The sequence below is a fragment of the Taudactylus pleione genome, unplaced genomic scaffold (genome assembly GCF_031769625.1).
Source record: "Taudactylus pleione unplaced genomic scaffold, aTauple2 ptg000064l, whole genome shotgun sequence".
Lineage (NCBI taxonomy): Eukaryota > Metazoa > Chordata > Amphibia > Anura > Myobatrachidae > Taudactylus > Taudactylus pleione.
In genome coordinates this window covers 6,249,191-6,266,237 of record NW_028284466.1, presented here as the reverse complement: position 1 = coordinate 6,266,237, position 17,047 = coordinate 6,249,191, and the positions used below count along the sequence as shown (strand labels likewise).

The following is a 17,047-nucleotide window of genomic DNA, read 5'->3' as shown; positions in this document are numbered from 1 at the left end:
AATGTGACCAAACTACGTATTATAACAACTGCAAACCCGGATTTCCAATATCAGAAAAGTGAGGTGATACACTGTCTTTCCAGTGGAATGAGTCCTAACATTTCCACTGCATGCATGAGCCATACTTTGTGTCTCTATCCATCTACTATAAATGCTTCCCACTTATGTGGTCATGAGAATATAGGACTTTTTAAAAATGGCAACTTAGATATTTTTTTTACATTAGTTGTTTCGGAGCAGGTCAAAACTGCATGGATAATAAAGTATGATAGATCATATTATCATCGTCTCTGTAGGTTATATTACTGTTTTTGATGCTTGTAACATATGCACATGAATAATCTGGATGTAATATATAAACACAGACTCCACAGTGTGAAATTAACTTGTATGATTAGCAAAATTGTATCATATACAAGCCAATTATATGGAGGCACAAACTACTATAACTCTGTTGGTTTGTTTTTTTATGCAAATCAAACAGTCACTCTCACACAGTACATGAAGCCATATTCTGCACTGAACACTAAGCATAATCATACTTGCCTACCCTCCCGATTTGGTCGGGAGCCTTCCGAAAATCGTGTGCCGCTCCCGACCTCCCGGGAAGGCAGGCAATCCTCCCGGCTGCCGCCCACCCTTCTTAACCCCCCCGCACTTACCTTAGAAACTCTCGCAGCGAGGGGGGCCGTGACGCGATTCACGCCGAATCGCGTCATTTTGGCTCCACCCCCTGCTTTACAATGCCTGTAATATTGGCATTGTGTAGTGGGGGCAAAATGACGCGATCGCGTGGCCATGCCCCCCTCTCCGCCCACAAACGTGCATCAGCTGGCAGCCCCGCCTCCTCACGATGGCCACGCCCCCTTTTATACCAATCTGGCTGCTCCCTCCCGATGGGGCAGCCAGAAAGTTGGCAAGCCTGAGCATAATATATCCACTTGGAATTATTTCCTCACACCGCCATATTGTATTAGTTCCTATGACTTGATAGGTTATATATTGGTTTTAGGAATAAAATGGCTCCCTGCATAGTGTGTAAACAGGCCAGCGTTAAGCATATGAGAAAGACAAATGGTAATTTTACATGCATATTTAAAGAAAAAAAAAAAAGTATTGAAAGGGAAAAAACCCCACACACTCTGCAGGCACCTTGGAAACATTAGATATCCTTAATCCAGAGCCCTTGTTGTGCTTTGAGTGTGAATTCACCAATACACAAAACACAGTATAAGACGAGCTAAGTGTATAAGTACCTCTGCACATAGATGGAAGTAACAAAGCAAGATGGTAGCTTCTGAACAAGTTATCAGGAGAATTATGAATACCAGAAACAGGAAACCGAACATATAGTACATTTGATGAGACCTACAAAACAAAATACATGAAGTGAAACACACAAAAGAATGTGTAACAAGGTAATGACTAGAAAATACGTCAGAATGTTCATATAGTTGACGTATCATGTAGCAGACAGACACAAACTCTCATAATATATAACGTGCTTATTATGAAGGGCAAAACTGTATGATGACAGAAAAAGGGAACTGGAATAAATTCATTTAAACATCATTGATTTTCTTTAATTTTTTTCAATTAAAAATTATTTATTGTATTATTAAAATTTGAATGAACAAAAACAAAAAGCTAAAGTCCAAAACATACAAGATAAGATTAAATACAAAGCATCTTGCAGCTCAAACATAGAATGTAGCCATCATACTATTAAATACATATCAAGTTTACCATATATGTAATTTGCAGAACACATACAATGGTACTAGACAGATTATATTACACAAACAAACATACAAAACAATAGTAACTTCAGCGCAGATTAAGAAAAATATAATCTTGTACAAAGTATTAATAAAACATTCCCCATAATGCTGTTCTCAAACAGCAGACCATAAGACTGTATTATCTTCAATTTACTAAATGCAGTAAAAAGGCATATAACTACAGTAGATAAATAATCGGAATGATATGCTGGCGGCTGAAATCCAGACATTGGAAGCCCGCATGGCGCTGAACCCCGACAGCGGTAAGTACACTAACCTCCCCCACCCCAATCCTCCCTTGGTGGTGCCTAACCCTAACCTCCCCTTGGTGATGCCTAACCATAATGCCTAAACCTAAGCCCCCCCCCTTCCCCGGGGAAAGAGCAGTTACTTACCAGTCTGGATGATCGGGATTCCAGCAGTCTGAGATGCCGACATCAGTATACTGTTCTCTTTAGGGATTCCGGCGTCGGCATAGGGGCGTCGATATACAGACGCCCGGCATCCCGTCAGCCGGCAATATGACTGCATCCCTAAATATCAGTTGTAGTATAACATATACAACACTAAGCTATACTCCTGGCAGCTCGGCTTGATTCCACGGCATTCTGGCGCATTTAGATTGTAACCATCTCTGCCAAATCCTGTCGTACTTGGATTCAGCTTTCCAAGAAATATATAAATGTTTTTCATGGGATATTGTTGTATTTACTAGAGCAATCCACATTTGAAACTCAGGTCCTGTAGTAGCCATCCAAGCTCTTGCAATACAGACCTTGGCCAATGTGCGAAGATTAAGAATATATTGTTTAGTCTAGTGTAAAGCTGGGTACACACTTAGCGATGTGTCAGTCCGATGTTGCGTGTAGCTGGCGAGTGCCGGCATCGCATATACACTTGCCGATATCGGCAACGAAGGAACAACAGCGTTCCGGTCTGACGTGCGATGTCACTGACTACAGGCGGGAGCGCGCATAGTCAGCGACATAGCAGGTACGTACTGGCCGGTGTGTCCGATATGACGTCCGATCCGGCTATCAACTAGGGCAGGGGTGGGCAATAAGCAGCCCTACAGCTGTTGTTGAACTACAAATCCCAGCATGCCTTGCAAAGTTCTAGCATGGACAAACAGCAAAACTATGGCAGGGCATGCTGTGATGTGTAGTTCTACAACAGCTAGGGGGCCGCTTATTGCCCACCCATAGTCTAGTGTGTACCCGGCAATACTGTCAAAAACATCCTCAGCCAAGGTACCAAGAGTACAAACCACCGGGGTTAATACAAACTGAAGTATATCTGATGAAGCAATCACTCCAATCACCTGACCCCAGAAACTATGTACCTTTGGACAAGACCACAGAATGTGCCAAAAGGTCCCTTGATATTTGCTCCAAATGTATGAGTTACCATCAGACCAAACCCCAAATTGAAGGCGCATAGAGGTGAGATCTGTTCTATGAAGTATAAATAATTGAATTTGCTGAAATCTGATAGCTGCCGTAGACGCCTAGTGCTGCTTACTTATAGGGAAAAGAAAAAAAAAAAAACTTGCTTGGGACAGCCGAAGCAGTCCCCTGTTCATAAGGTGCACTCCTGCGCACCAAACAAGCAAACTAAGTGCCTGTAGCCAGGGATGGGGTATATATGGAGGAGTACCCAGTGCATCCTGGGAGCTAAAGCTTGTAACTGTTTGGTGCCTGGATCACGCTGACCACATACCCCAAGGTAATTCCTGTGGACCCTATGGAACCCGAAGAAGAAAAGTATTGTTTAATCATATTCAAATATTTTTTTGAAAAAACATATATACCTAGGGGACGGATGTTTTGATTCCCCTATCCATAGCCCCCCATTGTAATGTAAGGTCCCACCCCCCATCAAAAATAACCCTTCCCAGTGTCAAAAGATCCCAAGCAATAACAACTCCCACTCCCCTAGGTATAATAGGTACCTGTGGCATAACCTACAACCCCAGGGACAATGGGTGCCACCCCACCCTCCCCAGCCAAATAAATATTTTACCGACTTGCACAACCCCCCCCTCACCCCCAGTGTTAACCCCCCTGATCAACCCCCGCCCCACATTTGCAGAGTGCAGTGGGGCAGAGGAGACCGATCATCAGTACCGACCATGTCAGGGAAAGCCCAGTCTGGTGTGGTCGCATCTGATGTGACCATGCCAGACAATTGGTTAATGAACTAAAAATGCATCCCCTAAAACAATATATGAGGCAATGAATGAATATAACCACCCAAACGAGGGGAGCCCCCTAAAACATGTATTAGGCATCAATTATACATTATAGAAATATGGTGATGTAGCCTATATAATAACAATAATACAATTATGCAAACCAGTCCGGGGAAGTAAGGCAGAGGTGAGGCCTCACTAGGAACTAGAATAGTCTACAAGTAAGACGTGTATGTCCCACAGACACTCAACTGATCCAACCTTATCAAGAGTAACAGGGGGGTCAGTCCCGTCTAGTAGTCATGTTGGCAGGAGCATCGCGATCAAGCCAAGCTGCAGCTTCTCTGGGAGTAGCAAAGAATTTGGCCACCAGCTGTAGCTTTGATTGAAACAACATGGCATAAGGCAAATTTTAATCACGTAGGTGACACTTGATGGGAAGAAACTGGGCCCTCTCTTTCTGAACCTCCATCACAAAGTCAGGGAATACAGATATATACGGTACTCCATTACGCTCCAAAGGACCTTTAGTAGGTGCCAGACGAAGTACCGCATCATAATCCTGACAGAGTAAAAAGTCCGCTATGAAGATACGTGGTGGTACCTCTGGTGGCAAGGGTCTGATAGGGATATGGTGCACCCAATGGCAAACTGAGGAGTAAATCAATCCCTACCAAATGTATCAGTCAACCAATTAACGAGAAAGACTTCAGGGGCTGCACCCTCTTCTTTTTCAGGGAGGCCAATAAATCTTACATTATTTCGACCTTACATGTCAGAAATTTTGCTTTGCATAGTAGCGTTCCCGCTAGGCTGTTTTAGTGGGGCGCGGCGACCTGTCCTCCTTCTGGCGGGCAAAAAGCACCCTGCCCTCACAGCCTGAGGATGCAGTCTTCACCCGCGGGTCGCAGTGTCCCTCGGGTGAAGAAATGTGACCCGTTCACCGCCGGAGAATAGACGCCAGGCGCATGCGCCCGGCATCTATTCTCCCTGTCTGCAGCGCTTGGGGGATGCCCGGCGTTTCCGTAAGTGCCGGGCATGCCCCCAGGAGTGACGAAAAGAGGACGCGTCTTATAGACACGCCCCTTTTCAATGGCCATGCCCCCTTTTTGGGCGCGCACACAAAGGTGCCCTTTCTGGCTCCGGCGCCCTGCCTGCCGCCGGAGCTAGAGTGAACACTAGCATAGTAGCCATCTGAGTGGATATTGAATCAACCTGCTTTTTTAAGGGAGAGTGTGAATCTTCCAGAGTGGAAATGCGGGTTTCAGCTTCCCCAATCCGCTCCCGTATCCTCTGAAGGTCTTGTCATAGTAAAGATAGATCTAAATGCACCATTTCCATTTTGTCCGACAATCTCTTTTCACTAGAAGTGATATATATATGTGTGTGTGTGTGTATAATATATATATATATATATATATATATATATATATATATATATATAGACATATGCGACAATTTGTCAGTGTCTTCTATACAAATCCACAGTTTACAAGCCAAGATCGTGAAATTTTACATGTGGGTGTATTAAAACACGGCAGAGGCTACTACAAAAATTTGAAATCGAAATGAATTGCTGTTTATTTTTAAATAATTAAAAAACACAATTTTTGCATAGCATTCACCCTCTACAGGTCAGAGGTCAGGTGCAGAATTAGAAAAGGATTTAGCCCACAGTTTACAAGCCAACATCTCTCATGGTTCTACACCTAAAACACCAAAGAAGAATAAAAGCATTGTTCTGTTTGGCTTATTGTTAGATGCAGATTTGGACACCATTCTTCTTGGGCCATATGCAAGGTCAATATTAAAAATGCTTATTTTGTTTAATTTCATAATTTGATTTTATAACATGCATTTTGCTACATACTAAGGAATTATGGAATTTTATTCTGCAGCATATAATCTATTGCTGCCTTATACACGGGACGATTGATCACACGATTTGGGCAGTTTCTACAGGTTGGACAGACCAATCATTTGAAAATGGTTGTATTTTGAATCTTCTGCGACCCCGATGCGCGTCCCTGCCAACGTCTAGTTGGATCGCAGATCAGATGGTTTTGCAGAGAGATCTCAACTAATCATGTACAAATTGACACACATTTGATGCGATTGATCAAGTCGTATGGTCTTATGTGAAATAGTTTCATTTTAAATACAAATCGTCCTGTATCTGAAGGGAACAATTTTCAAGGGAAATCGTACAACTGATCTGACCAACTTTTGAATATCACCATGTATGGCCACCTTAAGTCTCTGAACATCATTTACTGAACTATGGCTCTCCCGTGGAGTTTACAGTACCTTTTAAATGCTGTATGAATTTATTAGGGATGAGCGGGTTCGGTTCTCAGAGAACCGAACCCACCTGAATTCCGAGGATCCGGGGCGATCCGAGCCTAGCTCGGACCTCCCTGCCTGCCCCGGGTCCCTCACCCGAGGCAAAACCTTGCGATGCCGCTGTCGTGTTGCGAGGTTTTGTATTGGCTGAGAGAGCAGCCTGTCACAGCTCTCAGCCAATCAGCATTAAGCCCATTTAATATGCACACAGAAAGGCAAAAGAAGATGGCGCCCACCATCCCTCGCTGCCTGACCCTGCCGGCACCCCCCGCTGCTGACACCTCCACCGGCAGCATCCCCCGCTGCCGACACCCCTGCAATGCTGCCCCACGTACTGAGGACACCATTAGCGACCCCCACACTGCCGTCACTCCCACACTGAGGTCACCACCAGCACCCCTGCACTACCGACACTGTCAGCACACATGCACTGAGGACACCCCTGGCACCCCCGCTCTGCCGACACCCTGCATTGAGAACATCCCTGCAATGCCGATAGTCAGCAAACCTGCACTGAGGACACCGCTGGCACCCCAGCAATGCTGACATCGCCGGTACCCTTCACTGATGACACTGCCAGCACCGCAGCGCTGCCATTCCACATATTGAGGACAACGTCAGCAACCCCCGCACTTCCGACACAGCCAGCAAACCTGCTCTAAAGACACCGCTGGCACCCTTAACGGAGGACACCAGCACCGCAGCACTGCCATTCAATGTACTGAGGACACAGTCAGCAACCCTGCTCTGCCGACACTGCTGTCACAGTAAGTGCACTATTGGTGTATCCAACCCACACTGTATAACACACTGTATCTGTGTTGGAAATTGGAAGCTGAACTGCCACATGTTAGTGCCGCCCACTGTGTCACTTAGCTTAGTCAGCCAGCTGTATGCAACCTTTTGGCCTTAACTTGATGAAAAAATCTAGGATTTTTGGGTACTGACCGTTGAATCCTTTTCTCAGAGTCAGGCTGGGGGACATTGGACCATGGGTTGTAGGTGGGAAGGCGTGGATTTGGCACTAACACTGAAAACTATAACTCGTCCCCTCTGCAACCCCTGACTTCAGTACAACTTCAAAAGTGCCTGGTAAGGAGAAGCAATAAAAATAAAATTGACGGTCAACACAACCCAAAATCATAACTCATACTTAATACTGCTGAGCGTGAGGGAGAGAACGCAGTGTCCTCCAGCCTGACTCAGAGAAAAGGATTCAACGGTAAGTACCCAAAAATCCTATTTTCTCTTTCGTCTGGGCTGGGGGACACTGAACCATGGGATGTTCAAAAGCCGCCCCCATGGGAGGGAAAACTCAGATTGCCTGACTGGAGAACTGTACGCCCAAAATGGGCGTCCCCGGGGGCAAAAGCATGAAACCTGTATAACCGCACAAACGTGTGGACAGAGGACCAGGTAGCTGCGCGATAAACCTGTTCAGCCGAGGCCCCGTGACACGCCGCCCAGGAGGTCGCCACGGCCCTAGTGGAATGAGCCAACACCCTAGTTGGTGTCAGGCACCCCACCTCTGAGTAAGCCCTTGAAATCACTGAGCGGAGCCATTTTGCAATTGTCTGCTTTTTGGCTGGCCAGCCCCATTTGTGGGTGTTGTAGAGAACAAACAGAGTCCGTCTTATTTAAGATCGAAGTTCTGTCTAAATAAATGCACAGGGCCCGGACAACATCCAACAGTGATAGATCGTCCTGGTCCCCTGAGGACTCTGAAGATGAGAAACAGAAAAAATAATAAAAATCTCCTGGTTTAAGTGGAAGGATGAAACCACTTTCGGTTAAAAAGGAACCATCCAGAGCACAGCCCTATCATCATGGAAAACAAGAAAAGGTGGTTTGCAGGACAATTGCCCCCAACTCAGAGATCCGCCAAGACAATGGCCTTAAGAAAAAACACTTTACACGTTACGAACCGAAGGTCTACGGATTCCAAAGGTTCAAAACGGAGCCTGCTTAAGAGCCGACAGAACCAGGGGCAAATCCCATGGCGCTACTGGTGGTTGAATCGGAGGCTGTATTCGCAAGACCCCCTGTAAAAAAAAGTCTGCACCTCTGGGAGGAGAGCCAGACGCTGCTGAAAGTAAATGGAGAGAGCTGAAATCTGTACCTTCAAAGATTGAAGCCGTAAGCCGGAATCCAGACCACACTGCAGAAATGCTAAAAACCTTGGCAGGCGGAACTGGGCAGTATGTACTCCCCGCTGCTCACACCACACAATATAGGTTTTCCAAACCCTGTGGTAGCTTTGCACAGAAACCTGCTTCCGTGCCCGGAGCATGGTCCCGATGACTGAAGGGGAAAAACCCCTGGCCTTAAAGAGCCCGGTCTCAACAACCAGGCCATTGAAGTCAACTGAGGTAGGCTCTCGCGACAGAATGGCCCCTGTAGAAGATCTGGACGCAGAAGCAGACTCCAACCTGGTCCTGCGGCTAGCCTGAGAACCGTGGTGAACCACGACCGGAGCAGCCAGTTTGGAACCACTAGGATGACTGAAACGTGCTGCTCCCTGACTCGACGGAGTACTCTTGGTAACATGGGAATTGGAGGAAAAATGTAGGCTAGACGGAAGTTCCAGGGCACTGTCATGGAATGCACTGCAAATGCCAAAGGATCTCTGAACCTTGCACAAAATCAAGGAACCTTGATGCCATCAGGTCCACCTCCGGCAGCTCCAATCTCTGGACCAGCTGCTGTAAAACCTCTGGGTGGAGAGACCACTCCCCTGGCAGGAACGTAGTCCTGAAAAAATGTCCCTACACAGGCAGGTTAAGTGGACTCTTTTACTGGGGCACTCTTGAATAGTAGTTTGAAATGATATGATGAATAATTGATAAAATAACAATTTTAATTCACTCGTTAAAATATTGGTGCTAACAGCACTGGAAATACTAAAATACCAAGACAAGACAAAAAGACGAACATAAACATATAACATATAATATAATAAATCCTGCCTGAAGTATCCAATCAATATTCTTATCGCAGGGAAAAAAGATTAGGGCGAAAATATAGCCTCTCTCTCTGAAGAGATGGTGAAGGCTGGCAGCCACAGACAAGGTAAGTGTGGAAAAACAATAAACACAAAGCAGGTATCCCTTACCAATGGTGACCATACATATCCCTGTTGTTTAACAATAAGCTTAGGTAGAAATGTAATCACATAATAAATCCACTTATTTCTAAATGATGGATAATAGTGCCTCTGTGTCTAAATATCATAAACCACAGTCAGATATTTATCAGGCTACTAATTGAGGTCTAGCATGCAGTCTGCAATCAGTGTAAAATGATTCTAGGCTTGGCACAAATGGATAACAGCTTTAAAGATCATCATTTGCTAGGTTTGTAAAGTACACATATTATACAAGTCTCAACCATTAACATTGAGATCACATTTATGCATGTCATCAGTGTAAATAATAAACACAAAGCAGGTATCTCTTACCCCTCTGTGTCTAATTGTCACAAAACACAGTCTAGGTGTTAGACAGGCTCCCTGTTAAAGCCTAGCATGCAATCTACAGTCAGTGTAAGAATGGTGCAGGGCTTGACACAATTAGACAACAGTGTTGAAAATCATCAATTGCTTGTTCTGTGAGACACATATAATACACAAGTCTCAACCTTGTGTATTATATGTGTCTCACAGAACAAGCAATTGATGATTTTCAACACTGTTGTCTAATTGTGTCAAGCCCTGCACCATTCTTACACTGACTGTAGATTGCATGCTAGGCTTTAACAGGGAGCCTGTCTAACACCTAAACTGTGTTTTGTGACAATTAGACACAGAGGGGTAAGAGATACCTGCTTTGTGTTTATTATTTACACTGATGACATGCATAAATGTGATCTCAATGTTAATGGTTGAGACTTGTATAATATGTGTACTTTACAAACCTAGCAAATGATGATCTTTAAAGCTGTTATCCATTTGTGCCAAGCCTAGAATCATTTTACACTGATTGCAGGACTGCATGCTAGACCTCAATTAGTAGCCTGATAAATATCTGACTGTGGTTTATGATATTTAGACACAGAGGCACTATTATCCATCATTTAGAAATAAGTGGATTTATTATTTGATTACATTTCTACCTAAGCTTATTGTTAAACAACAGGGATATGTATGGTCACCATTGGTAAGGGATACCTGCTTTGTGTTTATTGTTTTTCCACACTTACCTTGTCTGTGGCTGCCAGCCTTCACCATCTCTTCAGAGAGAGAGGCTATATTTTCGCCCTAATCTTTTTTCCCTGCGATAAGAATATTGATTGGATACTTCAGGCAGGATTTATTATATTATATGTTATATGTTCGTCTTTTTGTCTTGTCTTGGTATTTCAGTATTTCCAGTGCTGTTAGCACCAATATTTTAACGAGTGAATTAAAATTGTTATTTTATCAATTATTCATCATATCATTTCAAACTACTATTCAAGAGTGCCCCAGTAAAAGAGTCCACTTAACCTGCCTGTGTAGGGACATTTTTTCTGTTTATAATAATTGACTTTTGGGAGCACCACCAACAATCTCAATTCAACAGGAGGTTTTTCTCCAGTAATTTGTATCTATAGTTGGTTATCTATATTTCTATTCTACTTTTTCTCTTGTGCAGAATCCTTTTTCCCAAATTTCCCTTTTTCCCCCCCATTCTAGGAACGTAGTCCTGCTGAGGTAGTCTGCCTCCCAATTTTCCACCCCTGGTATGAAGACTGTTGAAATTGTCAGGAGGAACGTCTCCGCCCAAGAGAGAATGAGACTTGCCTCTGCCATGGCAAGTGCGCTTTTGGTTCCGCCCTGTTGGTTTACATATGCCACTGCCGTGGCGTTGTCTGATTGGATCCTCACTGGTCAGCCCGCCAGGAGGGCCTGAGCCCCGCACAGCGCCCAATAAATGGCCCGGAGCTCCAGCATATTTATTGGGAAACCCATCTCTGATGACGACCAGGTCCCCTGGAGACAGAGGTTGGGGAGCGGCGACGGAGAACCTCTGAGACTTGAGTCTGTGGTGCCAATAATCCAGTTGGAAGTCACCAGGGACCGACCCTGGAGAAGGTGATCAGTAATCAGCCAGCAGCGAAGTGACTAACGAGTGCTGTCTGACAGAACTAGCAACTGAGAAGAAAGGCCGTCTGAGCAGCCAGTCCAATTCTGGGGAATCTCCCACTGGAGAATCTGTGAATGGAAGCAGCTGTACTGGATGGTCTCGAAGGTAGAGACCATCGTGCCTAGTAACCTCATGCCCAGCCAAACAGATGGCCGAGGGGCAGACAGCACTTTTCTGACTAAGTCCTGAAGGGCCTGGGCTTTGGGCTCGGGCAAGAAAACCCTTTCCAGTGCTGTATTGAAGATAACCCTCAAAAACATCAGACGTTGGCACGGCCTGAGGGGACTCTTCTCGAGATTCAGTATCCACCCATGATGCTGTAACACCTGCACCGTGTTATCCAGGTGGAGCTGAAGTTGGGCAGCGGAATCTGCCTTTACTAGCAAATCGTCCAAATAGGGAATCACCGTTATTCCCTCGGAATGCAGTGAGCTTGCCATTACTGCCATGATCTTTGTGAAGACCCGCGGAGCTGTGGCCAAACCGAACAGCAGAGCCTGGAACTGGTAATGGGCTTTTCCGACCGCGAACCTGAGTAGAGACTGATGCCCCGCCCAAATCGGTATGTGGAGATATGCATCTCTGATGTCGATAGACGCCAGAAACTCGTTTGCCGACATACCCTGGATCGCTGATCGGAGCAACTCCATGTGAAACCGATCCACCCACAGGCTGGCATTCAAGGCTCGTAGATTCAAAATCGGCCGAAAAGTGCAGTTGCGTTTCCGGACTAGGAACAAGTTGGAGTAAAACTCCTGTTCCTGTTAAGACTGAGGAACAGGAATTATGACCCCTTCTGAACAGAGGGAACTGATAGCCTGGTTTAAGCTCAGTCTCTTCTCTGGCTCCCTGGGTAATGCTGTAGCAAAGAAACGTTGTGGCGGTTGCCCCCTTAGGTCGATCACATAACCTCAGGAGACAATGCCCCTTACCCAGGCATCTACTCCCGAAGCTACCCACCTGTATTGGAAAAGAAGGAGATGGACCCCTACCTTCCCTGAGACCGGATGGGCTGAGATCCGGTCAGGTACTCTGCTTCTCAGATGCCCTAGTATCCGGGCGCCTGAATGTGCCGGAGAATCTACCCCGGGGGGCAGTAAGCCTACTGGGAAAAGAGCGTCCCCAGGCCCCCTGACCTCTAATCGTTCCCACTCCTCGAAAGGAAGAACGGAAGACTCGGAAACGTGAGCCCTTAAGCTTCTGGGGCACCACAGGTTAGAAAGTGCTCTTTCCACCTGTCGCCTGGGATATAATAGTATCAAGCTCAGAGCCGAAAAGGATGCCTCCACAAAAAGGCAGAGACTCTAAGGCATGTTTAGATTCGGCGTCCACCTCACAGGCGCGAAGCCAGAGTACTCTGCGTGCCGCGACTGCCGTGGCTGAGACTCTAGAGGAAATTTGCGCTCCACCTTGTGCGGCCTCACACACAGTCTGCAGCCGCACAAATCTGTCCGGCCAGTACCAGTAAGTCCTCTCTGGATGAGTCACTGGCAAGGCCTGCCACTAATTTGTCAGCTCACTTCTCCATGGTTCGAGAGACCCATGCAGATGGCAATAATGGGTGAATAGCCACTCCGGCACCCATAAAAATACTCCCAAGGCATCCCTCCAAATTTTTGTCCAGCGGATCCTTAAAGGAGGCCACCCCTTGGACCGGCAGAGCAGTGTGCTTTGCTAAACGAGCCACAGCTGCATCCATTCCTGGAGGCAGCTCCCACTGAGCAACCTGCTCCTGTGGAAAGGGATAAAGAGCTGCAAACTTACGAGGAGCAGCATACTTTTTATCTGGGGTTTTCCAGGCTTCCTCTACCAGATCTGAAAGAACCTGAGACACTGGGAAACAAACGACCCTCTTACGCCTCCGCTTAAACGGCCCTTCCAACCCTAGCCGAGGCGTCAAGGTCCAAACAGTCCAAAGACTGTCGTACTGCCATAACAAGGTCCTCTATGCCCTGACTTGACGCAGAGTCTGAACCTTCCTCGTCGGGCAGAACCTCCTCTTGGAGTTCCCCCTCTTCCTCTCCCTCGGGATCTGACTCCAACAAGACACAACAAGGATGGAGGAAGACACTTATGCGTAGTGCGTGGTTTAGATTCCTCAAAGAAGCGTTCCATAAAGGCCGATACTTTTTCGACCCCTACCACCGAGCGCTCCATGGTACAGACCCAAGGAGGATTAGGACCCTGGTAACCACTCCCTGCAACAGCAGGTGGTGAGGGCAATACAGGCGCTGCTTGGGCTAATTCCTCTCTACGGCAGAGCAACGTCACCAGGACAGAGAGTGAACGGCCCATAGCCTGAGCCCATGTCGGCTCCTCCGTAGGCAGAATGGCTCCCCCAGCTGACAGTCCATACACAAAACTCCTGCATCCAGTTGTCCACACGACAATTTAGCCTGACACTGGGCACATGTAAAAAAATATAGCCATAGTGGGGTTCTGGCCCTTTGTGGACTTCTTGTCAGTCATTAGAGCACCCCCCTTCCTGCCCTGCCGCAGCAGTCAGCCCAGAAAAGAAAAGAAAATACGAAAAAAAAAAAATTATATATATATAAGTGGCAATGAATATGCAAACACTCCAAGCAGGCACAAGCACATATTACAGTAATACTGAAAACTACTTAGCTGTACGCTGCAGAGGAAAAGGAGCTTGGTCTGCCCTCCCTCCATGATGTTCAGCTTGTGTCCTTTAAAAAGCTGTGAGCAGACATTCTGGGAGCCTGCATTTTTCCACTGGAGAGCGTGGGGGGAACCAGCAGCCATGGCTCCTCCCCCATCATACTGAAGCGAGCTTCACTGCTCCTTCCTTCAAGTGTTACTCCCCTCTGTGGGGAAACCACTTGGACTAACCCGCGCTCATTGCGGGCGGCATGTAGTCAGATCTCCCCACAGGAGCCACCGACAGGAAAACCCGGCAAGATGGCGCTTGCTACCCAGGACCACGCTAACTGCCTGCACCTTTGTCAGGCACAGCAGCGCGTAATCCCCGGGCCCAGGCGGTCTCACAGAGACAGGAGTGTGTACCAGGGAGTGTGCACAGGCCAGAGAGGAATCACGCTCACCGGGACCCAGATCAGCTCAGTCAAGCACCCAGAGAGGTCAGTAAAGGAAGGGGCAGCCGCATCACCGTTTTAAGGCTGGTGACACCTGTGCAGGATAAGTTTACAGGATAGTGACAATGGGAGCTCCTGAGTGCAGCTACCTACTCCATCGCTGCCATGGCCACGCCCCAACATCATTGATTTTCTGACAATTGTTACACGCCTTACAAAGTAAAGTCTAAATTGTCTGACTTCCATTGTTTGACATTGTATCACTCTCCCACACTAGCAGAAAATAAGTCATAAAAGGTAAATTGCTATATACTGCCACATTAACATTATTTGATTGAGAAAAGAATAATAAAAAAAAATAAAATAAGCACTACTTGTTGGGCTTTTTTAGTTGTGACCCACGGCTAGAATTTAGAAAATGGAGACAGTGAACGACATGAGTGTGAAGCCATCCCTCCCCTCTCCCAGTCACACTAATTGCTGAATGTTACTGAGAAAACACAAGTGGTATCACCAAGTGTGCAGCGATTCTGTATTTAATATCCTCTCTAACTTTGTGTAAAGAATGTTAAGCAAGTATGAGCTTAGCACATCATGATCTGTTAGAGCTTTAGGCTATTGGTGAATCTGTTGTAAATGTACTACAGGTTCTATTCTGTATAACAAAGGTAGAAGCCAACATCCATAAAGGTTACGAAAAAAAAAGGCTGCAGAAAAATCTGCAGCACTAAATGATCACTGAATCCATTGATCAGCATTGATTTTTATGCAGGGTATAATTAACAGTACAGACAATACTAAGATATTACACCACCTACTACATAACTTAGGCTGATGTTTCTGTTATTTATTGGCAATTTTAATTTGAAGTGTGGGATAGCCATTGACCACCAATGGTTTGCCACCAATTTTTTTATATGGGATGGAGACGAGGAGTCAATAGAAAAGTTTGTAACACATCTCAATTCCAATTGTTTTCATCTCACTTTCACTAGTATATACAGTTCACTTTCCATCAATTTTCTGGATATCACCCTCTCTATAGTAAGTGGAGTAATCTCCACTTGCACTTTTCAAAAAGAAACTGATTCATACAATTTTATTCCGTTTAATAGCAATCACCATCAGAAATGGCTGCAGAACATACCTGTGGGACAGTTACGCCGTATACATAGGAACTGTTCCAACACAGAGGAATTCAAACAGCATTCTAAGAAACTAATCAATGCATTTAAAGATAAAGGCTATCCTGAATCTCTTTTAGAAGACTCATAAGAAAATTATCAGTAATGACAGGAATTCATATTTTAATTCTCAAAAAAATCAAGAAACTGATGACAAAGATCATAATTATAATCATGCCGTCAAGTTTAATGGTTTTGATTTTTTTGGCTGCTGAATTATGCCTGACAATATACTCAATCAAAAGATCCTTATGAGTGATCCTCTATTAAAATCTGACATAGAAAGGGGCACAAGGGTCATCTTTAAAAAGGCAAAAAATTTGGGAAACCTTTTAGCACCATCCTTCTTTAAACCCAACCGAGAAAAAACAGGACAACACACATGGCTAAACACAGATATTGTGGGCTGCTACAGATGCGGCTCCAATAGATGCATTACATGTGAATACATCTCACACAGAGCAAAAGAATTCACTTCTTCAGTAACTAAAGAAACTTTTCACATCAAGACACTTATAAACTGTAATTCCACATACATAATATACCTTCTCCAATGCGAGTGCGGTGCACAATACATCGGCCGCACCACACGAAAATTAAAAGATAGAATGTTAGAACACAGAAGGAATGTTATCAACAAAAAAATAGAACACTCGGTTCCAAGACATTGCATTGAAAAACACCTAGGAGAATTCAAATGTATAAAGACTATAGGCATAGAACACATAACAAGGACAGCTAGAGGAGGAGACAGATATTCACGTCTCTGCCTCCGGGAAACATATTGGATCCATAAAATGCGTGCTCTATATCCTGAGGGTCTTAATGAGATGGCTGAGGTGGATTTTGATATATAGCCCCTGATTCGACTACAGTTCCCTGTAGGTTTCTGGGACCACTGCATGTCCGCAACCGATCGTCATCATAGGACCAATCACCCCTTCCCTACAGTGATCTTATAAAATAAGATAATATAATTATATGTATAACATTGCTGTTTTATAAATGTATGAGAGGTGACCGATTAATGTATATATAGATGTCCAGAACAAAGAAGTGCACATCTATACATTTATTCAGAGTTGGGAACAAATTTATTACATACCAAAAATAAATAAAAATATACAACTAGTCATTATACATATAGTCTTATTTTTTATTCTATTCATATTTTCATACTCATTTTATTTTTTCATTTTATTTTCCATTTTTTTTTATTTTCATATTTTTAATCTTGACAATTACTAATTTATTTAATATGATGGTTTTTATGATGTAACAATATATAAGGGTTGTGAGATTAGCAAAATAGCTAAACTGTTTCTATTTTTGATAAAATAATATAAATTGAAAAACACAATTAGAATATATA

General features: G+C 44.8%; 1 protein-coding gene across 1 annotated transcript in view; it reads right to left on the bottom strand.

Annotated features, from left to right (window-relative positions):
- Positions 1-17,047, bottom strand: part of LOC148534771 (transmembrane 9 superfamily member 2-like) — a 108,250-nt gene that overhangs the window by 20,349 nt on the left and 70,854 nt on the right. The window contains exon 15 of the mRNA XM_088465785.1: positions 1,257-1,368. Coding sequence (XP_088321911.1) covers positions 1,257-1,368 — 112 coding nt within the window. The remainder of the gene's footprint in view (positions 1-1,256; positions 1,369-17,047) is intronic.